The following is a 24,829-nucleotide window of genomic DNA, read 5'->3' as shown; positions in this document are numbered from 1 at the left end:
TCACGGCGTAGTGTGTGACCAATTGTTTTCTTGGTGACTATGATCCCAGCTGCCTTGAGATCATTGACAAGATCCTCCCGTGTAGTTCTGGGCTGATTCCTCACCGTTCTCATGATCATTGCAACTCCACGAGGTGAGAACTTGCATGGAGCCCCAGGCCGAGGGAGATTGACAGTTCTTTTGTGTTTCTTCCATTTGCGAATAATCGCACCAACTGTTGTCACCTTCTCACCAAGCTGCTTGGCGATGGTCTTGTAGCCCATTCCAGCCTTGTGTAGGTCTACAATCTTGTCCCTGACATCCTTGGAGAGCTCTTTGGTCTTGGCCATGGTGGAGAGTTTGGAATCTGATTGATTGATTGCTTCTGTGGACAGGTGTCTTTTATACAGGTAACAAGCTGAGATTAGGAGCACTCCCTTTAAGAGCGTGCTCCTAATCTCAGTTCGTTACCTGTATAAAAGACACCTGGGAGCCAGAAATCTTTCTGATTGAGAGGGGGTCAAATACTTATTTCCCTCATTAAAATGCAAATCAATTTATAACATTTTTGACATGCGTTTTTCTGGATGTTTTTGTTGTTATTCTGACTCTCACTGTTCAAATAAACCTACCATTAAAATTATAGACTGATCATGTCTTTGTAATAATAATAATATGCCATTTAGGAGACGCTTTTATCCAAAGCGACTTACAGTCATGTGTGCATGCATTTTTACATATGGGTGGTCCCGGGGATCGAACCCACTACTCTGACGTTATAAGCGCCTTGCTCTACCAATTGAGCTACAGAGGACAAACGTACAAAATCAGCAGGGGATCAAATACTTTTTTCCCTCACTGTATCTGTTTATTTACTGTATTTTCCCTTTCATACTTCAACTACTGTATTTGCACATTGTGTTACAACACTGTACATAGCCAATAATATAACATTTGAAATGTCTATATTCTTTAAAAACTTTTGAGAGTGTAATGTTTACTTGTTAATTTCCCTTTTGTTTATTGTTTATTTCACATATGTTTCCCATGCCAATAAAGCCCTTAGATAGAGAGAGAGAACAAACACTGGAGGAGGGAAAGGAGAGCGTTTTGGGAGGGAGTGAGGGAGGGAGGGAGAAACGACGTGTAGGACGGATGGGAGACCCTGGCTCCCTGATTCCCGTTCCGACCGCAGCCCGCACGGCTGGTGTTGTGTGCGTGCACACTCAGGACTCTGCGAGGAGGAGGAGGAGGAAGCGTGAGTTGTGTTTATTTTTAGTTCCCCCTGGGCCGACTAATCAAACGGATAACAAACGTCAGCGGGTGTCGATAAGATGAGATCGCGGGAGATGAGATGAGCGATGAATCTGGACTGCCTGCAGTTGGGGGACTGGTGTTCGACAGCACAGGGGGGTCCATGGCTGCGACACACGGAGGAGGGCCAGTATGGAGGGGTCCGGGACCAGGGCCAGGGGAGGTTAGCAGTGGGGCCGGGTAGAGCTGGACCCAGGCCGGAGGTGCCTCTCCTGGGAGGACCTTGGCTCAACCCGGAGGAATTGATGAGCAGCGTGGTGGTGCTCTACACCCCCGCTGGAAACACCTGCTTCCTCCGACTGGTACTAGAGAAGGAGAGAGAGAGGAGGGGGAGAGAGGAGTTAGCAGAGAGGATAGTACTCAGGGGGAGACAGGAGATGGCAGAGAGGATAGTACTCAGGGCTGCAGGATAGCTTGGACAGGTATGTGTCTGTGGCTGTTGGTGGTTTGTGTGTGTACGTGCATTTGCGTCCGTGTGTCTGTACGGTGTGGTAGATATTCGTTATGAGTGTGTCAGATCAGAAGTGTGTGTGTGTCTATATGTGTGTGTGTGTTTCTTGTCTTAAATAAGACCAGCGTGTCAGTCCTCATGGGAGAGCTATCTCCTCTTGCTGAGATGTCTTAAGTGCAGCAGTAGACACCCGTGTGGCATACACACACACACACACACACACACACACACACACACACACACACACACACACACACACACACACACACACACACACACACACACACACACACACACACACAGTGCCAGGGCTCATATAGAGGACACTCAGCTCAGTTCTAAGAAGGAGACAGTATAGTCTACTCCCAGTAGTACTAGGACCTAAACTAACACCTGGACCAACTGACTGACTGTCTGTCTGACTGACTGTCTAGCTGACTGTCTAGCTGACTGTCTGTCTGTTTGACTGACTGACTGACTGTCTGACTGACTGTCTGACTGTCTAGCTGACTGTCTGTCTGTCTGTCTGACTGGCTGTCTGACTATCTGTCTGTCTGGCTGACTGTCTGTCTGGCTGGCTGACTGACTGTTTGTCTGTTTGTCTGTCTGGCTGACTGTCTAGCTGACTGTCTGTCTGACTGTCTATCGCTCTGACTGGCTGGCTGACTGGCTGGCTGACTGTCTGTCTGTTTTACTGACTGTCTGTCTGACTGACTGGCTGATTTACTGGCTGGCTGGCTGACTGTCTGTCTTACTGACTGTCTGGCTGATTTACTGGCTGACTGTCTGTCTTACTGACTGTCTGGCTGACTTACTGGCTGACTGACTGGCTGACTGGCTGACTGTCTGTCTGTTTTACTGACTGTCTGGCTGACTGTCTGGCTGACTGTCTAGGCTGTATCCAATAACAAACCTCTTCAACATGACGTCATTTAGAGTAACTACTTTGTTTACTAGTGGGTCACCATGTGCATGCGTACTGATTGTGTACAGGATTTAGTGAAGCAGCATGGTTGTCCATATGGGGTTCTGATCCTGTTTAGTTAGCCTGCTGCAGGGCGATTAGCTCATAGTTTAAGTGTCTTTGTGCTGACGAGACCGTAAGCAGCTTGGCTATCAAGACACAGTCCACAGCGTTTGGTCGCTCTGCTCCGCTCGGACCCAGACCCTCGCCATTCGCCACGAGATGTTTCCATGCTGACTGCATCATAGAGGAAAGTTTGAGAGGTCTTTGTCACAGGGGCCATATTAGTGGAAATCAGCGTCCACTCTCACTCCAAATTTCTCTCACTCCAATTTTCTCTCACTCCAAATCTCTCTCACTCCAAATCTCTCTCATTCCAAACACAAGCAGAACACTGAGCAGTGACTCTTAAGCTACTCAATGTCTCCTCCCTAATGTCTCCTCTCTAATGTCTCCTCTCTAATGTCTCCTCTCTAATGTCTCCTCCCTAATGTCTCCTCTCTAATGTCTCCTCCCTAATGTCTCCTCTCTAATGTCTCCTCCCTAATGTCTCCTCTCTAATGTCTCCTCTCTAATGTCTCCTCTCTAATGTCTCCTCCCTAATGTCTCCTCTCTAATGTCTCCTCTCTAATGTCTCCTCTCTGTCTCCTCTCTAATGTCTCCTCTCTAATGTCTCCTCTCTAATGTCTCCTCTCTGACTCCTCTCTAATGTCTCCTCTCTAATGTCTCCTCTCTAATGTTTCCTCCCTAATGTCTCCTCCCTAATGTCTCCTCTCTAATGTCTCCTCTCTAATGTCTCCTCTCTGACTCCTCTCTAATGTCTCCTCTCTAATGTCTCCTCTCTAATGTCTCCTCTCTAATGTCTCCTCTCTAATGTCTCCTCTCTAATGTCTCCTCTCTAATGGCTCCTCTCTAATGGCTCCTCTCTGACTCCTCTCTGACTCCTCTCTAATGTCTCCTCTCTAATGTCTCCTCTCTAATGTTTCCTCTCTAATGTCTCCTCCCTAATGTCTCCTCCCTAATGTCTCCTCTCTAATGTCTCCTCTCTAATGTCTCCTCCCTAATGTCTCCTCTCTAATGTCTCCTCTCTAATGTCTCCTCTCTAATGTTTCCTCTCTAATGTTTCCTCTCTAATGTCTCCTCCCTAATGTCTCCTCCCTAATGTCTCCTCTCTAATGTCTCCTCTCTAATGTCTCCTCCCTAATGTCTCCTCTCTAATGTCTCCTCTCTAATGTCTCCTCTCTAATGTCTCCTCTCTAATGTCTCCTCTCTGTCTCCTCTCTAATGTCTCCTCTCTAATGTCTCCTCTCTAATGTCTCCTCTCTAATGTCTCCTCTCTAATGTCTCCTCTCTAATGTCTCCTCTCTAATGTCTCCTCTCTAATGTCTCCTCTCTAATGTTTCCTCTCTAATGTCTCCTCTCTAATGTCTCCTCTCTAATGTCTCCTCTCTAATGTCTCCTCCCTAATGTCTCCTCTCTGTCTCCTCTCTAATGTCTCCTCTCTGTCTCCTCTCTAATGTCTCCTCTCTGTCTCCTCTCTAATGTCTCCTCTCTAATGTCTCCTCTCTAATGTCTCCTCTAATGTCTCCTCTCTAATGTCTCCTCTCTAATGTCTCCTCTCTAATGTCTCCTCTCTGTCTCCTCTCTAATGTCTCCTCTCTAATGTCTCCTCTCTAATGTCTCCTCTCTAATGTCTCCTCTCTAATGTCTCCTCTCTAATGTCTCCTCTCTGTCTCCTCCCTAATGTCTCCTCTCTAAAGACTCCTCTCTAATGTCTCCTCTCTAATGTCTCCTCTCTAATGTCTCCTCTCTGACTCCTCTCTAATGTCTCCTCTCTAATGTCTCCTCTCTAATGTCTCCTCTCTAATGTCTCCTCTCTAATGTCTCCTCTCTGACTCCTCTCTAATGTCTCCTCTCTAATGTCTCCTCTCTAATGTTTCCTCTCTAATGTCTCCTCCCTAATGTCTCCTCCCTAATGTCTCCTCTCTAATGTCTCCTCTCTAATTCTCCTCCCTAATGTCTCCTCTCTAATGTCTCCTCCCTAATGTCTCCTCTCTAATGTCTCCTCTCTAATGTCTCCTCCCTAATGTCTCCTCTCTAATGTCTCCTCTCTAATGTCTCCTCTCTAATGTCTCCTCTCTAATGTCTCCTCTCTAATGTCTCCTCTCTAATGTCTCCTCTCTGTCTCCTCTCTAATGTCTCCTCTCTAATGTCTCCTCTCTAATGTCTCCTCTCTAATGTTTCCTCTCTAATGTCTCCTCTCTAATGTCTCCTCTCTAATGTTTCCTCTCTAATGTCTCCTCTCTGTCTCCTCTCTAATGTCTCCTCTCTAATGTCTCCTCTCTAATGTCTCCTCTCTAATGTCTCCTCTCTAATGTCTCCTCCCTAATGTCTCCTCTCTAATGTCTCCTCTCTAATGTCTCCTCTCTAATGTCTCCTCTCTGTCTCCTCTCTAATGTCTCCTCTCTAATGTCTCCTCTCTAATGTCTCCTCTCTAATGTCTCCTCTCTAATGTCTCCTCTCTGTCTCCTCTCTAATGTCTCCTCTCTGTCTCCTCTCTAATGTCTCCTCTCTAATGTCTCCTCTCTAATGTCTCCTCTCTAATGTCTCCTCTCTAATGTCTCCTCTCTAATGTCTCCTCTCTAATGCCTCCTTTCTAATGTCTCCTCTCTGTCTCCTCTCTGTCTCCTCTCTAATGTCTCCTCTCTAATGTCTCCTCTCTAATGTCTCCTCTCTAATGTCTCCTCTCTAATGTCTCCTCTCTAATGTCTCCTCTCTAATGTTTCCTCTCTAATGTCTCCTCTCTAATGTCTCCTCTCTAATGTCTCCTCTCTAATGTCTCCTCCCTAATGTCTCCTCTCTGTCTCCTCTCTAATGTCTCCTCTCTGTCTCCTCTCTAATGTCTCCTCTCTGTCTCCTCTCTAATGTCTCCTCTCTAATGTCTCCTCTCTAATGTCTCCTCTAATGTCTCCTCTCTAATGTCTCCTCTCTAATGTCTCCTCTCTAATGTCTCCTCTCTGTCTCCTCTCTAATGTCTCCTCTCTAATGTCTCCTCTCTAATGTCTCCTCTCTAATGTCTCCTCTCTGTCTCCTCCCTAATGTCTCCTCTCTAAAGACTCCTCTCTAATGTCTCCTCTCTAATGTCTCCTCTCTAATGTCTCCTCTCTGACTCCTCTCTAATGTCTCCTCTCTAATGTCTCCTCTCTAATGTCTCCTCTCTAATGTCTCCTCTCTGACTCCTCTCTAATGTCTCCTCTCTAATGTCTCCTCTCTAATGTCTCCTCCCTAATGTCTCCTCTCTAATGTCTCCTCTCTAATGTCTCCTCCCTAATGTCTCCTCTCTAATGTCTCCTCTCTAATGTCTCCTCTCTAATGTCTCCTCTCTAATGTCTCCTCTCTAATGTCTCCTCTCTGTCTCCTCTCTAATGTCTCCTCCCTAATGTCTCCTCTCTAATGTCTCCTCTCTAATGTCTCCTCTCTAATGTCTCCTCTCTAATGTCTCCTCTCTGTCTCCTCTCTAATGTCTCCTCTCTAATGTCTCCTCTCTAATGTCTCCTCTCTAATGTCTCCTCTCTAATGTCTCCTCTCTGTCTCCTCTCTAATGTCTCCTCTCTGTCTCCTCTCTAATGTCTCCTCTCTAATGTCTCCTCTCTAATGTCTCCTCTCTAATGTCTCCTCTCTAATGTCTCCTCTCTAATGCCTCCTTTCTAATGTCTCCTCTCTGTCTCCTCTCTGTCTCCTCTCTAATGTCTCCTCTCTAATGTCTCCTCTCTAATGTCTCCTCTCTGTCTCCTCTCTAATGTCTCCTCTCTAATGTCTCCTCTAATGTCTCCTCTAATGTCTCCTCTCTAATGTCTCCTCTCTAATGTCTCCTCTCTAATGTCTCCTCTCTAATGTCTCCTCTCTGTCTCCTCTCTAATGTCTCCTCTCTAATGTCTCCTCTCTAATGTCTCCTCTCTGTCTACTCCCTAATGTCTCCTCTCTAATGTCTCCTCTCTAATGTCTCCTCTCTAATGTCTCCTCTCTAATGTCTCCTCTCTAATGTCTCCTCTCTGACTCCTCTCTAATGTCTCCTCTCTAATGTCTCCTCTCTAATGTCTCCTCTCTAATGTCTCCTCTCTGTCTCCTCTCTAATGTCTCCTCTCTGTCTCCTCTCTAATGTCTCCTCTCTAATGTCTCCTCTCTAATGTCTCCTCTCTAATGTCTCCTCTCTGTCTCCTCCCTAATGTCTCCTCTCTAATGTCTCCTCTCTAATGTCTCCTCTCTAATGTCTCCTCTCTAATGTTTCCTCTCTAATGTCTCCTCTCTAATGTCTCCTCTCTAATGTCTCCTCTCTAATGTCTCCTCTCTAATGTCTCCTCTCTAATGGCTCCTCTCTGACTCCTCTCTAATGTCTCCTCTCTAATGTCTCCTCTCTAATGTCTCCTCTCTAATGTCTCCTCTCTAATGTCTCCTCTCTGTCTCCTCTCTAATGTCTCCTCTCTGTCTCCTCTCTAATGTCTCCTCTCTAATGTCTCCTCTCTAATGTCTCCTCTCTAATGTCTCCTCTCTAATGTCTCCTCTCTGTCTCCTCCCTAATGTCTCCTCTCTAATGTCTCCTCTCTAATGTCTCCTCTCTAATGTCTCCTCTCTAATGTCTCCTCTCTAATGTCTCCTCTCTGTCTCCTCCCTAATGTCTCCTCTCTAATGTCTCCTCTCTAATGTCTCCTCTCTAATGTCTCCTCTCTAATGTCTCCTCTCTAATGTCTCCTCCCTAATGTCTCCTCTCTGACTCCTCTCTAATGTTTCCTCTCTAATGTCTCCTCTCTAATGTCTCCTCTCTAATGTCCCCTCCCTAATGTGTGTGTATTAGCAGTGTGTGTGTGTGTATTAGCAGTGTGTGTGTGTGTATTAGCAGTGTGTGTGTGTGTGTGTGTTTGTGTGGGCAGTGGCAGATCAGTCTCCTGTGCTGTGTTAATTACCAAACTATTGATCCGGATGTGTGTCTTTTTCCACTGTGTCATGGAGCGCTGTAAGGGTGACTAGATACTCCCACTCCATTGGTCTATTTGTGGGGCAGTGTTTTGGACCAGGGGGACATTTTGTTTTGTAGCAGTTTAACTATGGAGTGTATTCCTCTCCACATCCATGTCTTTATCATAGAACCACGTCTTTATCATACAACCAAGAAAATAAGTGGCTTTTCCATGACTTTTCAATGACTTTTCTACCACTTTTCCATGAGTGCATCTCTATGGCTGATGTCTACGGTAGTTTGTATAAATAGGTCATTGCATTCCGTGTGAAAATGGGACAGAAATGTCTGTGGATGTTTTTTCCAGTTTGCAGAAAGAAATACACTTTGTATGGAGGATTTTTTCAAAACATACGTTGCCATGCAGATACATGTGATGGACATTTTGTATCTGAATGTGGCAGTAGTGTGATGATGTGTTACAGCAGTTCAGTGTTGCTTTAGCCCTTCCTTCATGTGCCCTGTGTTAAGATGATGTTCAGTAACTCATGTCATGTATCCTGTGTGTTAAAGTAGCGTTCACTAACCCTGTGTGTTAAAGTAGCGTTCACTAACCCTGTGTGTTAAAGTAGCGTTCACTAACCCTGTGTGTTAAAGTAGCGTTCACTAACCCTGTGTGTTAAAGTAGCGTTCACTAACCCTGTGTGTTAAAGTAGCGTTCACTAACCCTGTGTGTTAAAGTAGCGTTCACTAACCCTGTGTGTTAAAGTAGTGTTCACTAACCCTGTGTATTCTCTGTTTCTGTCCACAGAGCTCAGGAATGGAGGAGACTGTTTGGGAGCAGTACACTGTGAACCTACAGAGGGTGAGTTGACCTTTGACCTTTACCCTTTATGTGTATTTGCCCTGGAGTCTCTCCTATGGTCTCTTCCCAGTGAAGGGTCAGAGTGTGTGTGTAGTGGGTCCCTTGCCATCAGCCGGTGTGTGTTAGCTCTCACCAGATAAGGTGTATCCGTCCGTCCTTACGTGTGTTTGTCTGTGAACTCACTGAGCTACACAACAGTAGTTTACTGAAGCCCTGTGACCAAACCCAGTTTATCTCTCATGCCTCCAGACAGACAGACAGACAGACAGGCAGACAGGCAGACAGACAGGCAGACAGGCAGACAGACAGACAGGCAGACAAATCAAATCAAATCAAATCAAATTTTATTGGCCACATGCGCCGAATACAACAGGTTCAGACATTACAGTGAAATTACAGCCCTTAACCAACAGTGCATTTATTTTTTAACAAAAAAAGTACGGGTTGAGAAAAAAAGAGCAGAAGTAAAATAAAATAACAGTAGGGAGGGTATATATACAGGGGGGTACCGGTGCAGAGTCAATGTGCGGGGGCACCGGCTAGTTGAGGTAGTTGAAGTAATATGTACATGTGGGTAGAGTTAAAGTGACTATGCATAAATAATTAACAGAGTAGCAGCAGCGTAAAAGGATGGGGTGGGGGGGGCAGTGCAAATAGTCCGGGTAGCCATGATTAGCTCTTCAGGAGTCTTATGGCTTGGGGGTAGAAGCTGTTGAGAAGTATTTTGGACCTAGACTTGGCACTCCGGTACCGCTTGCGGTGCGGTAGCAGAGAGAACAGTCTATGACTAGGGTGGCTGGAGTCTGAGACAATTTTGAGGGCCTTCCTCTGACACCGTCTGGTATAGAGGTCCTGGATGGCAGGAAGCTTGGCCCCAGTGATGTACTGGGCCGTACGCACTACCCTCTGTAGTGCCTTGCGGTCGGAGGCCAAGCAGTTGCCATACCAGGCGGTGATGCAACCAGTCAGGATGCTCTCGATGGTGCAGCTGTAGAATTTTTTGAGGATCTGAGGACCCATGCCAAATCTTTTCAGTCTCCTGAGGGGGAATAGGCTTTGTCGTGCCCTCTTCACGACTGTCTTGGTGTGTTTGGACCATGATAGTTCGTTGGTGATGTGGACACCAAGGAACTTGAAGCTCTCAACCTGTTCCACTACAGCTCCGTCGATGAGAATGGGGGCGTGCTCAGTCCTCTTTTTTTTTCCTGTAGTCCACAATCATCTCCTTTGACTTGGTCACGTTGAGGGAGAGGTTGTTATCCTGGCACCACACGGCCAGGTCTCTGACCTCCTCCCTATAGGCTGTCTCATCGTTGTCGGTGATCAGGCCTACCACTGTTGTGTCGTCGGCAAACTTAATGATGGTGTTGGAGTCGTGCCTGGCCATGCAGTCATGGGTGAACAGGGAGTACAGGGAGTACCCTTACCACCTGGGGGCGGCCCGTCAGGAAGTCCAGGATCCAGTTGCAGAGGGAGGTGTTTAGTCCCAGGATCCTTAGCTTAGTGATGAGCTTTGAGGGCACTATGGCGTTGAATGCTGAGCTGTAGTCAATGAATAGCATTCTCACGTAGGTGTTCCTCTTGTCCAGGTGGGAAAGGGCAGTGTGGAGTGCAATAGAGATTGCATCATCTGTGGATCTCGTCAGAGCCAGTGTAGTACGATTCAATCTTAGTCCTGTATTGACTCTTTGCCTGTTTGATGGTTCGTCGGAGGGCATAGCAGGATTTCTTATAAGCGTCCGGGTTAGAGTCCCGCTCCATGAAAGCGGCAGCTCTACCCTTTAGCTCAGTGCGGATGTTTCCTGTAATCCATGGCTTCTGGTTGGGGTATGTACGTACGGTCACTGTGGGGACGACATCATCGATGCACTTATTGATGAAGCCAGTGACTGATGTGGTGTACTCCTCAATGCTATCTGAAGAATCCCGGAACATGTTCCAGTCTGTGCTAGCAAAACAGTCCTGTAGCTTAGCATCTGCGTCATCTGACCACTTTTTTATTAACCGAGTCACTGGTGCTTTCTGCTTTAGTTTTTGCTTATAAGCAGGAATCAGGAGGATAGAGATATGGTCAGATTTGCCAAATGGAGGGCGAGGGAGAGCTTTGTATGCATCTCTGTGTGTGGAGTAAAGGTGGTCTAGAGTTTTTTTTCCTCTGGTTGCACATTTAACATGCTGGTAGAAATTAGGTAGAACGGATTTAAGTTTCCCTGCATTAAAGTCCCCGGCCACTAGGAGCGCTGCATCTGGATGAGTGTTTTCCTGTTGACTTATGGCCTTATACAGCTCATTCAGTGCAATCTTAATGCCAGCATTGGTTTGTGATGGTAAATAGACAGCTATGAAAAATATAGGCAGACAGGCATGGGGTAGAGGATGTCTCTGTGGTCACTGACAGTATCAGATAGCATGAACGTTATATCAACCTTATAAGGTCAGCTATAAACACAGGCTGCAGCCCAAATGACTCCCTATTTCCTACAGTATATACTGGTAATAGGGAGCCATACAGTGCATTCAGAAAGTATTCAGACCCCTTGACTTTTTCCACATTTTGTTACGTTACAGCCTTATTCTAAAATTGATTAAATCGTTTTTTCCCCTCATCAATCTCACACAATACCCCATAGTGACAAAGCAAAAACAGGTTTTTAGAAATGTTTGCTAATGTGTTACAAATAAAAAACGGAAATATCACATTTACGTAAGTATTCAGACCCTTTACTCAGTACTTTGTTGAAGCACCTTTGGCAGCAATTACAGCCTCAAGTCTTCTTGGGTATGACGCTACAAGCTTGGCACACCTGTATTTGGGGAGTTTCTCCCATTCTTCTCTGCAGATCCTCTCAAGCTCTGTCAGGTTGGATGGGGAGGGTCGATGCACAGCTATTTTCAGGTCTCTCCAGAGATGTTCGATCGGGTTCAAGTCCGGGCTCTGGCTGGGCCACTCAAGGACATTCAGAGACTTGTCCCAAAGCCACTCCTGCGTTGTTTTGGCTTTGTTCTTAGGGTCATTGTCCTGTTGGAAGGTGAACATTCACCCCAGTCTGAGGTCCTGAGCACTCTGGAGCAGGTTTTCATCAAGGATCTCTCTGTACTTTGCTCTGTTCATCTTTCCCTCGATCCTGACTAGTCTCCCAGTCCTTGCCGCTGAAAAACATCCCCACAGCATGATGCTACCACCACCATGCTTCACCGTAGGGATGGTGCCAGGTTTTCTCCAGACGTGACACTTGGCATTCAGGCAAAAGAGTTCAATCTTGGTTTCATCAGACCAAAGAATCTTGTTTCTCATGGTCTGAGAGTCCTTTTGGTGCCTTTTGGCAAACACCAAGTGGGCTGTCATGTGCCTTTTTAGTTAGGAGTGGCCACTACCATAAAGGCCTGATTGGTGGAGTGCTGCAGAGATGGTTGTCGTTCTGGAAGGTTCTCCCATCTCCACAGAGGACCTCTGGAGCTCTTTCAGAGTGACCATCGGGTTCTTGGTCACCTCCCTGACCAAGGCCCTTGTCCCCGATTGCTCAGTTTGGCCAGGCAGCCAACTCTAGGAAGGGTCGTGGTGGTTACAAACTTCTTCCATTTAAGAATGATGGAGGCCACTGTGTTCTTGGGGACCTTCCATGCTCAGACATTTTTTGGTACCCTTCCCCAGATCTGTGCCTTGACATAATCCTGTCTCGGAGCTCTACGGACAATTCCTTCGACCTCATGGCTTGGTTTTTGCTCTGACATGCACTGTCAACTGTGGGACCTTATATAGAGAGGTGTGTGCCTTTCCAAATCATGTCCAATCAATTTTATTTTCCGCAGGTGGACTCCAATCAAGTTGTAGAAACATCTCAAGGATGAAACAATTTCGAGTCTCATAGCAAAGGGTCTGAATACTTATGTAAATGTGAAATTTCCGTTTTTTATTTTTTATACATTTGCAAACATTTCTAAAAACCTGTTTTTGCTTTGTCATTATGGGGTATTGTGTGTAGATTGATGATTTAATCAATTTTAGAATAAGGCTCTAACGAAACAAAATGTGGAAAAAGTCAAGGGGTCTGAATACTTTCTGAATGCACTGTATGCAGGTAATGGGGTGCCATTTGGGATTCAAAAATCTATGTCATCAGATCAACTATAAACACAGTGATGGGAGGTTGTGATGTCACACAGAGCTGTGAAACAGGGCTAACAACAGGAAGAGGTTAGGACTGAGAGAGGTTCTGTTAGTGATTTTTGACTCTGTTACCTGCTTATCACACTGATGCATCACTATTCACTAGGCTAGCCCTGGCTCTCAGTATTCACACCGGGAGGAGAGGAGGAACTCACACACATACACACATGCATGTACACACATACACACAAACACACATGAACATGCACACACACACACACACACACACACACACACACACACACACACACACACATGAACATGCACACACACACACACACACGAACATGCAAGAGACAAAGTGCAAGAGGGATAGAAAGAAACACACAGAGACAATTGAATTATTAGTCTCTCTCTCCCAGACATGCATCCATCAGTCTGTTTCACACAGGAGGTAAGTGGTGTTAAGTTGTGTGTTATTCCTCCTACTATGAATCTTCATTCAGATAGACAGGAGATGTCTTGTTTCCCTTTGGATAGCCAGGAGCTCCAAGGTCTTTTATCTTTCATCGCTTTCTCTTTCTCTCTCTATCTTTCTTTCTCACTCTTTTTCTGTCCCATCTCTCTCTCTCTTTCTCTGTCCCTCTCTCTCTCTCTGTCTCTGTCTCTCTATCCCTCTCAGTCTTCTGGGCGATTTGTCATGTCAACTACTTGGACGTGACTGTAATCTGGCAAGAGTGTAAGTGGGACAGAGCGAGAGAGAGAGTGAGAGGGAGAGAGTGTTTGTGATGGATTTTTACCCCTCTTGCACAGCTCTCCCTGCCTCTCTCTACCTCCTCACTCCCCCTCTTTCCCTCCTCTCTTCTCCTATATGTGTGAGTTGGGAGAGAGTATTAGAGGCACATTGGAAACTCAAGCCATCTGCTCCCCCCTCCCACCAATCATTCTCATCCCATCTATGTGGTTGTAGTCAACCCATGAACCCATCCAGTGCTACCTCTCTCTACCTGGCTACCTGTCTGTCTATCTGTTTCAACCTATTTTAGTCTATTTGTTTGTCTGACCTTCCAATCCCATACACCCCTACCCCATTTCAATGCTTTATCTTTTTACTTGCCCAACCCCCAACTAAACTCTCTCTCTCTCTCTCTCTCTCTCTCTCTCTCTCTCTCTCTCTCTCTCTCTCTCTCTCTCTCTATTTATTGGCATGGGAAACGTATGTTAACATTGCCAAAGCAAGTGAAGTAGATAGTAAACAAAAGTGAAATAAACAATAAATATTAACAGTAAACATTACACTCAGAAGTTACAAAAGAATAAAGACATTTCAAATGTCATATTATGTATATATACAGTGTTGTAACAATGTGCAAATAGTTAAAGTACAAATGGGAAAATAAATAAACATAAATATGGGTTGTATTTACAATGGTGTTTGTTCTTCACTGGTTCTCTCTCTCTCTCTCTCTCTCTCTCTCTCTCTCTCTCTCTCTCTCTCTGTCTCCATCTCTATCTCTCTCTCTCTGTCTCTCTCTCTCTCTCTGTCTCCATCTCTCTCCTCCCTCCCTCCTGTAGGACTCCAAGATGGGGTTTGGTATTGCCGTGTCGGGGGGTCGGGACAACCCCAACGTGGAGAACGGAGAGATGTCAATCATCGTGTCAGACGTCCTACAGGGAGGACCAGCTGACGGACTCCTGTTGTACGCTAAAACCACTTCCTCTTACGTCATCGACTAACCAGACCTCACTGAGTTTTTGAAAACTTGAATGCTGTTGTTAATTAATGGGTTTTTTGCCCAATATGTCAGGAAGTCAGTTAAGGGGATACCGTCATGGTGGTTGCCGGTACCGGAAGCCATCGGATCGCATCTCAGTAGTCTGAAGTTGCATGCTGGTCTCTTGTCTTTCACCTGCACTGATCAAAAAAAAATACACAGGCTAGGTGAAAACAAAGCAATATGTTTGACATCGTCTGGGAAAGGGCTTTCATCTACGCAGACGAATAAAAAGAGACGAGGAGAGGAAGCTACTTTTGCTTATAGAAATGCAGCCAGGGTTGATCATGTTCTAATGTACTCTTTCATGTGTGTCTTGTTGTTCTATGTTAACGGTATGTTGTGTTCTCCTCCAGTGAGAAAGATCGTGTGATCCAGGTCAACTCCATCCTCATGGACAACGTGCCTCATTCCTTCGCTGTGCAGCAGCTACGCAAATGTGGGAAGACCGCCAAGGTGGTGAGTATCACTGTGCACAGTGTTGCTGTAGTTAGTAGCTAGTTGAAATGTAGGAAGGTAGCCAAGATGGAGAGTACAATATATTATATAATATGTTAGGCCATAAGGACATTGACAGTATATTCAAAATATGAACACAGGGATGACATAGCCTTGACATTCATCCTGGTGTAGCTGCTAGCTTAGCCACTGACAGACTGACAGACGGGGGACATTGTAACATTGTGACAGTGAATCACTTGCAGCCACTGTACTGCCTTCTGAGCTGTTTCACAGTGTCGGTCCACTGAGCTGTTTCACACTGTCAGTCCACTGAGCTGTTTCACACTGTCAGTCCGCTGAGCTGTTTCACAGTGTCAGTCCGCAGAGCTGTTTCACAGTGTCAGTCCACTGAGCTGTTTCACAGTGTCAGTCCACTGAGCTGTTTCACAGTGTCAGTCCGCTGAGCTGTTTCACACTGTCAGTCCACTGAGCTGTTTCACACTGTCAGTCCGCTGAGCTGTTTCACAGTGTCAGTCCACTGAGCTGTTTCACAGTGTCAGTCCGCTGAGCTGTTTCACACTGTCAGTCCACTGAGCTGTTTCACAGTGTCAGTCAGCTGAGCTCTTTCACACTGTCAGTCCACTGAGCTGTTTTACACTGTCAGTCCGCTGAGCTGTTTCACACTGTCAGTCCACTGAGCTGTTTCACACTGTCCCACCTTTAATACTGCACAGCCAAAAATAACCCTACTGCTCCACTCTTGCTCCCGGCTCTGTGTGTGTGTGTGTGTGTGTGGTCTCTTGGGTGTTTTGTTGCACGTGTTATCTAATGCGATCCTTTCCATCAAAATGCTGCAGTGTGGCCTCCCGAGTGGCGCAGCGGTCTAAGGCACTGCACTGCTTGAGGCGTCACTACAGATCCAGGTTCGATCCCGGGCTGTGTCGCAGCCGGCCGCGACCGGGAGACCCATGAGGCGGCACACAGTTGGCCCAGCGTCGTCCGGGTTAGGGGAGGGTTTGGCCGGCCGGGATGTCCTTGTCCCATCGCGCTCTAGCAACTCCTTGTGGTGGGCCAGGCGCATGCAGGCTGACACATTGGTGCGGCTGGCTTCCGGGTTAAGCGAGCAGTGTGTCAAGGAGCAGTGCGGCTTTGCAGGGTTGTGTTTCGGAGGACGCATGGCTCTCGACCTTCGACTCTCTCGAGTCCGTACGGGCGTTGCAGCGATGGGACAAGACTGTAAATACTAATTGGATATCATGAAATTGGGGAGAAAAAGGGGTAAAACAAAAATATATAAAAAATATATATATAAAGCTGCAGTGTAGGTTTTAGGCCTGAGCTCTCTGCATAGCAATACAGTGTGTAATGGTTGACCCTGTATGTCTCTCTGTGTGTGTTTCCCCTCAGACGGTGAAGAGACCTCGGAAGGTGGCTCTCCACTCCCTGAAGCACCCCCCCTCCCCCGGCGGTGAGAGTCGAGACTTCGGCACCACCCGTTACTACGACGCCGATGACAACCAGAGCGACGGGGGCTGGCAGCGCGGCAACGGTGGGCCCGGTTACACCCACGAGCCTCGTGACCTCACCCCCGACAACAAGAACTACCTGGACCCCGACTACGGTGGCCGTGGTAATCGGGGGAGGAGCCGGGGGAGGAGCCAGGAGAGGGCATCGCCGAGCCCTGAGCATCGCCGCGACAACAGCAAGGGGCGGGCCTTGGACCGGGAGCCGCCCAGTCCCGAGAGGCTGCGGATTCCACAGGAAGGCAGCCGGGGGAGGAGCACGGACCGGGAGAGAGGAGGAGGGGGAGGAGGGAGTCCAGGTGGGAGGAGCTACGGCCGAGGTGACAGCTACGAGCGGGGAGGGGGGAGGTACGGGGATGTAGGAGGTACCGGAGGGAGGATGGTGAAGAGTACGAGTAGAGACCAACTCCAGGAGCCGCCCTCCTCGACCTCCCCGGACCTGCCACGAGGAGGAGGAGGAGGAGGAGGAGGAGGAGGAGGAGGAGGAGGAGGGGGACTAAGAGACCTGGAGCCCCTGGAGAAACCTGTTAATGTCCTGCTGGTCAAGAACAGACCCAACGAAGGTACCAGACATAGTCTACTACAGTAACTAACCCTAATAAGGTCAGTTACTTTACGATAATTGTTCGCCCTTAAGAAGGGATGATGTATAAAGGAAGGGGGAGCACGTTTACTGCTTACATTTTGTAAGGGTCATTTTGTAAAGGTCAGAGGTTAAGGTGGTTTTAAGGTCAGGATAGTTCTCTGGTTGCTGCAGCTAGTCACTAACTGTGTGCGTGTGCCGTGTGCGTGTGTGTGTGTAGAGTACGGTCTGCGTCTGGGCAGTCAGATCTTCATCAAGGAGATGACCAGTACAGGACTGGCTACCAAGGACGGAAACTTACAGGAGGGAGACATCATTCTAAAGGTTTACAGACACACACACACACAATGAATCTCTTTCTCACACTCACATATCTTGTCACACATCACACAAACACACACACACACACACTGTCACTCTCAATTTCAATGTAATTGGTCATCATAGGCATGACTGTATAGAACGCTGCCAAATAGGAACATGTTAATGGCTTTCCTCATTTCTCTCTCCATCTCACACCCAAACTGTCAAGTCACTACTACACTAATTTACACTGTACTTTCTCTCTCTCTCTGTTTCTCTCCTCTCCTTTCTCTCCTCTCTCTCCTCTCTCTCTCGTCTCTCTCTCTCCTGTCTCTTCTCTCTCCTCTCTCTCCTCTCTCTCTCTCTCCTCTCTCCTCACTCTCCTCTCTCTCCTCTTCTCTCCTCTCTCCTCACTCTCCTCTCCTCTCCTCTCTCCTCTCTCTCCTCTCTCTTCTCTCTCTCTCCTCTCGCTCTCTTCTCTCCTCTCTCTTCTCTCTCTTCTCTCTCCTCTCTCTCCTCTCTCTCCTACCCTCCCCTCTCCTCTCTCTCTCTTCTCTCTCCTCTCTCTCCTATCCTCTCCTCTCTCTCTCTTCTCTCCTCTCTCCACTCTATTCTCTCTTCTCTCTCCCCTTTCTCCTCTCTCTCCTCTCTCTCTCCTCTCTCTTCTCTCTCTCTCTCCTCTCCTCTCCTCTCTCCTCTCTCCTCTCTCTCCTATCCTCTCTCTCTCCTATCTCCTCTCTCTCCTATCCTCTCCTCTCTCTCTCCTATCTCCTCTCTCTTCTCTCTCCCATCTCTCCTCTCTCTCCTCTCTCTCTCTCTCTCTCCTCACTCTCCTCTCTCTCTCTCCTCTCTCCTCTCTCTCTCTCCTCTCTCCTCTCTCACTCTCCTCTCCTCTCTCTTATCTCCTCTCCTCTCTCTCTCTCTTCTCTTCTCTCTCTTCTCTTCTCTCTCCTCTCTCTCTCTTCTCTCCTCACTCTCTCTTCTCTCTCTCCTCCCTCTCCTCTCCTCTCCTCTCCTCTCCTCTCCTCTCCTCTCCTCTCCTCTCCTCTCCTCTCCTCTCCTCTCCTCTCCTCTCCTCTCCTCTCCTCTCCTCTCCTCTCTCTCTCTTCTCTCCTTTCTCTTCTCTCTCTTCTCTCTCCCCTCTCCTCTCTCTCTTCTCTCCTCTCTCTCCTCTCCTCACTCTTCTCTCTCCTCTGCTCCCGATCTCCTCCCTCTCTTCAGATCAACGGGACAGTAACAGAGAACATGTCTCTGAACGATGCAGGGAAGCTCATTGAGAAGTCTAGAGGGAAACTCCAGCTGGTCGTCCAGAGAGACCGCAGACAGATCCTCATCCGTATCCCGCCCCTCGTCGACTCTGACTCCGAACCTGACGGTGAGAGGCTGACTGGGGAGTGATAGGGATGACAGACACCTGTTCTGACCAATAGCAGAGCAGTATTCAGAGTGTAGAGGATGACGGACACCTGTCTTGACCAATGGCAGAGCAGTATAGTGGTTTGTGTGGGTCAAATTCCCTGTAGAAAGTCCCAGAGGGTGAGAGTGTGGGGTGAGAGTGTGTTGGTTTTCTCTGCACCACTGACAGATCATTGATCACTGTACTAGTGTTGCACGGTATACCGAAACTTCGGTACTTTTTGCATACTAAAACATGAAAAACGGTTCAGTACTACAGTGAGGGAAAAAAGTATTTGATCCCCTGCTGATTTTGTAAGTTTGCCCACTGACAAAGTAATGATCAGTCTATAATTTTAATGTTAGGTATATTTGAACAGTGAGAGACAGAATAACAACAAAAAAATCCAGAAAAACGCATGTCAAAAATGTTATCAATTGATTTGCATTTTAATGAGGGAAATAAGTATTTGACCCCCTGTCAATCAGAAAGATTTCTGGCTCCCAGGTGTCTTTTATACAGGTTACGAGCTGAGATTAGGAGCACACTCTTAAAGGGAGTGCTCCTAATCTCAGTTTGTTACCTGTATAAAAGACACCTGTCCACAGAAGCAATCAATCAATCAGATTCCAAACTCTCCACCATGGCCAAGACCAAAGAGCTCTCCAAGGATGTCAGGGACAAGATTGTAGACCTACACAAGGCTGGAATGGGCTACAAGACCATCGCCAAGCAGCTTGGTGAGAAGGTGACAACAGTTGGTACGATTATTCGCAAATGGAAGAAACACAAAAGAACTGTCAATCTCCCTCGGCCTGGGGCTCCATGCAAGATCTCACCTCGTGGAGTTGCAATGATCATGAGAACGGTGAGGAATCAGCCCAGAACTACACGGGAGGAGCTTGTCAATGATCTCAAGGCAGCTGGGACCATAGTCACCAAGAAAACAATTGGTAACACACTACGCCGTGAAGGACTGAAATCCTGCAGCGCCCGCAAGGTCCCCCTGCTCAAGAAAGCACATATACAGGCCCGTCTGAAGTTTGCCAATGAACATCTGAATGATTCAGAGGAGAACTGGGTGAAAGTGTTGTGGTCAGATGAGACCAAAATCAAGGTCTCTGGCATCAACTCAACTCACCGTGTTTGGAGGAGGAGGAATGCTGCCTATGACCCCAAGAACACCATCCCCACCGTCAAACATGGAGGTGGAAACATTATGCTTTGGGGGTGTTTTTCTGCTAAGGGGACAGGACAACTTCACCGCATCAAAGGGACGATGGACGGGGCCATGTACCGTCAAATCTTGGGTGAGAACCTCCTTCCCTCAGCCAGGGCATTGAAAATGGGTTGTGGATGGGTATTCCAGCATGACAATGACCCAAAACACACGGCCAAGGCAACAAAGGAGTGGCTCAAGAAGAAGCACATTAAGGTCCTGGAGTGGCCTAGCCAGTCTCCTGACCTTAATCCCATAGAAAATCTGTGGAGGGAGCTGAAGGTTCGAGTTGCCAAACGTCAGCCTCGAAACCTTAATGACTTGGAGAAGATCTGCAAAGAGGAGTGGGACAAAATCCCTCCTGAGATGTGTGCAAACCTGGTGTCCAACTACAAGAAACGTCTGACCTCTGTGATTGCCAACAAGGGTTTTGCCACCAAGTACTAAGTCATGTTTTGCAGAGGGGTCAAATACTTATTTCCCTCATTAAAATGCAAATCAATTTATAACATTTTCGACATGCGTTTTTCTGGATTTTTTTGTTGTTATTCTGTCTCTCACTGTTCAAATAAACCTACCATTAAAATTATAGACTGATCATTTCTTTGTCAGTGGGCAAACGTACAAAATCAGCAGGGGATGAAATACTTTTTTCCCCTCACTGTATAATTTTTTTTAACTCTCGGTACTTCTGTCAAATGTGTCTCATGTCGTATACAGATCGAGAGGATGGAGTCTGTCTAGTAATTTGGCTGAATGTTCTCAAGGGGGCAGTAGTAAGCTAGACAGGCTACTTACGCTGCGCCAGCCACTTTTGAGAAGCAACCGAGAGACGGAGAGAACATGCGAGAGCATAGGTTCTTCTCATGAAAACATCATACCACGCTCGCAGCTTATTGACAAAACTGTCTCCAAAAGCTATGGGAATACTTTGCTTACAGAGCAGATGAGGGCCAGCCCACCAAAACAACTAAGCAAAAAGTGTTACAAAACGACATAAACTATTTTACACATGACATTATTTTTGAGTGACAATGACATGAACGTAATATATTCAGCATGACGTTCATGTGAGCATTATATTATGATTGCAACCCAAAAGTAATGTGAAATGCCGTCATAACAGCAATATATTTAGCTAGATTACTCTGCTTTTGTCTGGGCTTGCTATCAGTTAGTAACTAGCAAGTTCACAAACAATTCATTCATTAGTCGGCTAATGGGGATCCTAATCAAATCAAATCTGCTCAATAAACTCGAACTAGAGAACGAATCGTTTGGGGGTCTGCGGTTCACAAACGACATTGTGCTTATCCCCCTCACGACAGTCAAGAAATGCATTCCGCCAAGAGTCACAATCAAGAGTCGTTCACAATCTAGTCCGGTTGCGGCCACAACTAGACCTCGTTTCAAATGTACCAAGAAATAATCGTATTTGTAATCAACAACTGTACAATCAACAAATGTACATTGTTTAATGCACACGTTTACAACTCTGTCACAAATGACCGCTCCAATAAGCCCCTTATGGTGAATGACGTGAACGAGAGGCTTGTAGAATCATGACTCGTTTGAGTTTTCAGTTCATCGTTCGCCAGTAGCGGGTCCTGTGGGCATTACTGAATCAAATGAACGAAATGAGTCAAAAGATTCGTTCTTTTGACTGAACGATTCGAAATTATCCAAGTAAGTTAAAAGAGCCGAACTTTCCATCACTACTAGCAGTAGCCAGCCATCAGCCCTGGGTGGAGCATTGCACCCTGGGAGATTAAATGCACTATGGGAATCGTAGTATGCTGTGTAAAATCCATTGTATAGCTATGGTATAATAATAATAATAATAATATGCCATTTAGCAGACGCTTTTATCCAAAGCGACTTACAGTCACGCGTGCATACATTTTTGTGTATGGGTGGTCCCCGGGGATCGAACCCACTACCCTGGCGTTACAAGCGCCATGCTCTACCAATTGAGCTATAGAGGACCATAGAATGCAATTACACAACATATACCCGTGTATCTCGTTGGGTTGCCAAGTCTCGTTGGGTTGCCAAGTCTCGTTGGGTTGCCAAGTCTCGTTGGGTTGCCAAGTCTCATTGGGTTGCCAAGTCTCATTGGCAACACTATACAGTGATCATGAGCATGAAAACCAACACCATTCTTTGACTCAACACTGGGTGTTTCATAAGCATGAATAGGGTCTAATCACTTCAATTGATAATGTAGTGTACTTTACATTTGCAGTTTAAAGGGGTCAAATAGGAAACATATTACAGCTGATACAGATCAGTTTAGGAGTGTGAAGATATTCTATATTAGTCAGGTTTGTCATCAGTAGAAAACGATATTAAAAAGTATCCAATGGCATTATTTAAACATTCCTCAAGAGTAGACAGCCACCAATCAGGCCACGGCCCTGTTGAGGTAAAAATATCTGTCTTTCAACGGGTTAAAAATAAAAAGGGACACGAAATTGGGTATTCTCACGTTACTGCTTGCAGCTGCCATATCGCATACACACAGAGGTCACCCAGTCTATTCTTAGTCTACTTAATGTACATTTAGGACAGACAGAGTCACCTAAAGTGGTTCGTTATTATCCTAAGTACACTATTTAAGGGTAAACATTTTGGATGTTTACTCTCATACTAGGAAGTTAAACAGAATATACAGTATTGACAACAAAAAGAGATTTCCTCAATCGTAGCCTACAAAAGAGAAATCCTTTTTGTCTTCTTTCTTCCAGATAAAATTTCATACTTTTAGATGAAGGCCCACCCAAGACAGACTCACACTACAGTAACGTTTGGTTGCCTTTAAGCTGTATCAATGAACCACTACACTGCTACAAGTTGTCAAGCATTTACCTCTTTGCACTTCCTTTTTTGCTATTATACTTTATTTTTTTTTTATACTTTCCTAAAACCAATAAAGTATTTTAATCACTATCTATTTTGTACTGTGTGATTTATTAAGTACAGTAGGTTGAATAATGCCAATGGAACAAATATGTTATTTTTACTGTACATTTAGTACAAATATTGTCCTGTACATTTAATTGTAATTAAAAGTACATGCAGTACAAATACATCTTAGCTTTGTACCAAGTGAATTGTTATTCTTCCTATAGCTTTAGTACTGAGTTCACCATATTCTGTCATTAGTAAAAACATGCAACAACTTAAAGAAAGGGTTATCACTTGGCTACCTTTCAATTCCAAATACAGAAAGTTGCATGAAAAACCAAGGCTTGTCCAGTATACGTGGGTAAGATTACTGCATCATTATAACCATAGCAACAACATATTAATATTCATCCTTCAGTGTTTAACAGGAGTTGAATACTACCGGATTTGAGTGAATTAGTGTCAGTATTTTTGTCTCAACCTATATAGTTTGTTCAACGTACAGTATTACATGACCATTTCATACAAAGTGTGTTATTTTCAGGGCTAATCATACATGGTCTGTTACTGTCATTGTGACTGTGTGTGGGATAGACTGATCTCAGTCCAGTCCATGACAACAGACCTGACTTCCCTGCCTGTCAACAGTCACAGCAAATCAGTGTCGATAGGCTGATTTACCAGGAAGTAGTGAGTGGCTGAAGGCCCCTATAGGCTGAAGGCAGGGAATGGGAGGGCAGTTGAAGATTTGAACAGAGAAGAACAGGATCACTGGCTGACCCACTTACTGCCTGGTTCTTACTGCCTGGTTCTTAATGCCTGCCTCCTCATAAACCATTCGTTTTGGATGAGGTCTTCCAGTAAATTCCTAATTACACCATTATCTAGATACCCCTCATAATCACAACATCCCGACACCATTCCCCTCTCACCCCTCCTCACACCACCCCACCCTGTCTGTATAGCCCTCTCACCCCATCCCTCCCCCCTCTCACCCCTCCTCACACCACCCCACTCTGTCTGTATAGCCCTCTCACCCCATCCCTCCCCTTACTCACCCCTCCTCACCCCATCCCTCCCCTCTCTCACCCTTCTATGTAATCCAGACTATCTAGATGAGATTGGAACACTGGAATTAATCCCACCCTCCATGATGGAACCGATCTCATGGTGTGTGTGCGTTTGTGTGTGTCTGTGTGGGCTGAAGGGGGGGAGTTCCTGGAGGGCCTGTGTCTCTGATAAGGTTAACAGTAAATTACTCCCTGTGCTTTTCCCCCGGAGTTAAACCTTCCAACAGCCTGTCGGGCTGTCTGCCTGTCTGCCTGTGCCTGCCTGTCTGTCTGTCTGTCTGTCGGGCTGTCGGGCTGTCGGGCTGTCTGTCTGTCCTGCCAGATGCCTGTCTGTCGGGCTGTCTGTCGGGCTGTCTGTCGGGCTGTCTGTCGGGCTGTCTGTCAGGCTGTCTGTCAGGCTGTCTGTCAGGCTGTCTGTCAGGCTGTCTGTCAGTCTGTCGGGCTGTCTGTCAGGCTGTCTGTCGGTCTGTTGGGCTGTCTGCCTGCCTGTCTGTCTGCCTGTCTGTCTGTCCTGCCAGATGCCTGTCTGTCAGGCTGTCTGTCAGGATGTCTGTTGGGCTGTCTGTCGGGCTGTCTGTCTGTCAGGCTGTCTGTCAGGCTGTCTGTCGGGCTGTCTGTCGGGCTGTCTGTCAGGCTGTCTGTTGGGCTGTCTGTCGGGCTGTCTGTCAGGCTGTCTGTCGGGCTGTCTGTCAGGCTGTCGGTCTGTCAGGCTGTCGGTCAGAAGAACCGATCTCATTGTGTGTGTGTGCGTTTGTGTGTGTCTATGTAGGCTGGGGGGGGGGGGGGGGGGGTGGTGTCTGTCTGTCCTGCCAGATGCCTGTCTGTCGTGCTGTCTGTTGGGCTGTCTGTCAGGCTGTCTGTCAGGCTGTCTGTCGGTCTGTTGGGCTGTCTGTCGGGCTGTCTGTCAGGCTGTCTGTCAGAAGAACCAATCTCATTGTGTGTGTGCGTTTGTGTGTGTCTGTGTGTGCTGGGGGAGG

The 24,829-nt window shown here is 46.6% G+C and overlaps 1 protein-coding gene across 1 annotated transcript in view; it reads left to right on the top strand.

The window, feature by feature from the left end:
• Positions 1-3,669: 3,669 nt before the first annotated feature.
• The window catches only part of LOC311144409 (tight junction protein 2-like), a 70,789-nt gene continuing 49,629 nt past the window's right edge, over positions 3,670-24,829 (top strand). The window contains exons 1-7 of the mRNA XM_084180417.1: positions 3,670-7,957; positions 8,474-8,527; positions 14,211-14,335; positions 14,767-14,869; positions 16,259-16,937; positions 17,178-17,281; positions 18,482-18,635. Coding sequence (XP_084036543.1) covers positions 7,928-7,957; positions 8,474-8,527; positions 14,211-14,335; positions 14,767-14,869; positions 16,259-16,937; positions 17,178-17,281; positions 18,482-18,635 — 1,249 coding nt within the window. The 5' untranslated portion in view covers positions 3,670-7,927. The remainder of the gene's footprint in view (positions 7,958-8,473; positions 8,528-14,210; positions 14,336-14,766; positions 14,870-16,258; positions 16,938-17,177; positions 17,282-18,481; positions 18,636-24,829) is intronic.

The sequence above is a fragment of the Coregonus lavaretus genome (assembly GCF_964263955.1).
Source record: "Coregonus lavaretus genome assembly, chromosome: 17".
In the NCBI taxonomy this organism is placed as follows: domain Eukaryota; kingdom Metazoa; phylum Chordata; class Actinopteri; order Salmoniformes; family Salmonidae; genus Coregonus; species Coregonus lavaretus.
This window is presented reverse-complemented; position numbering and strand designations above follow the sequence as displayed.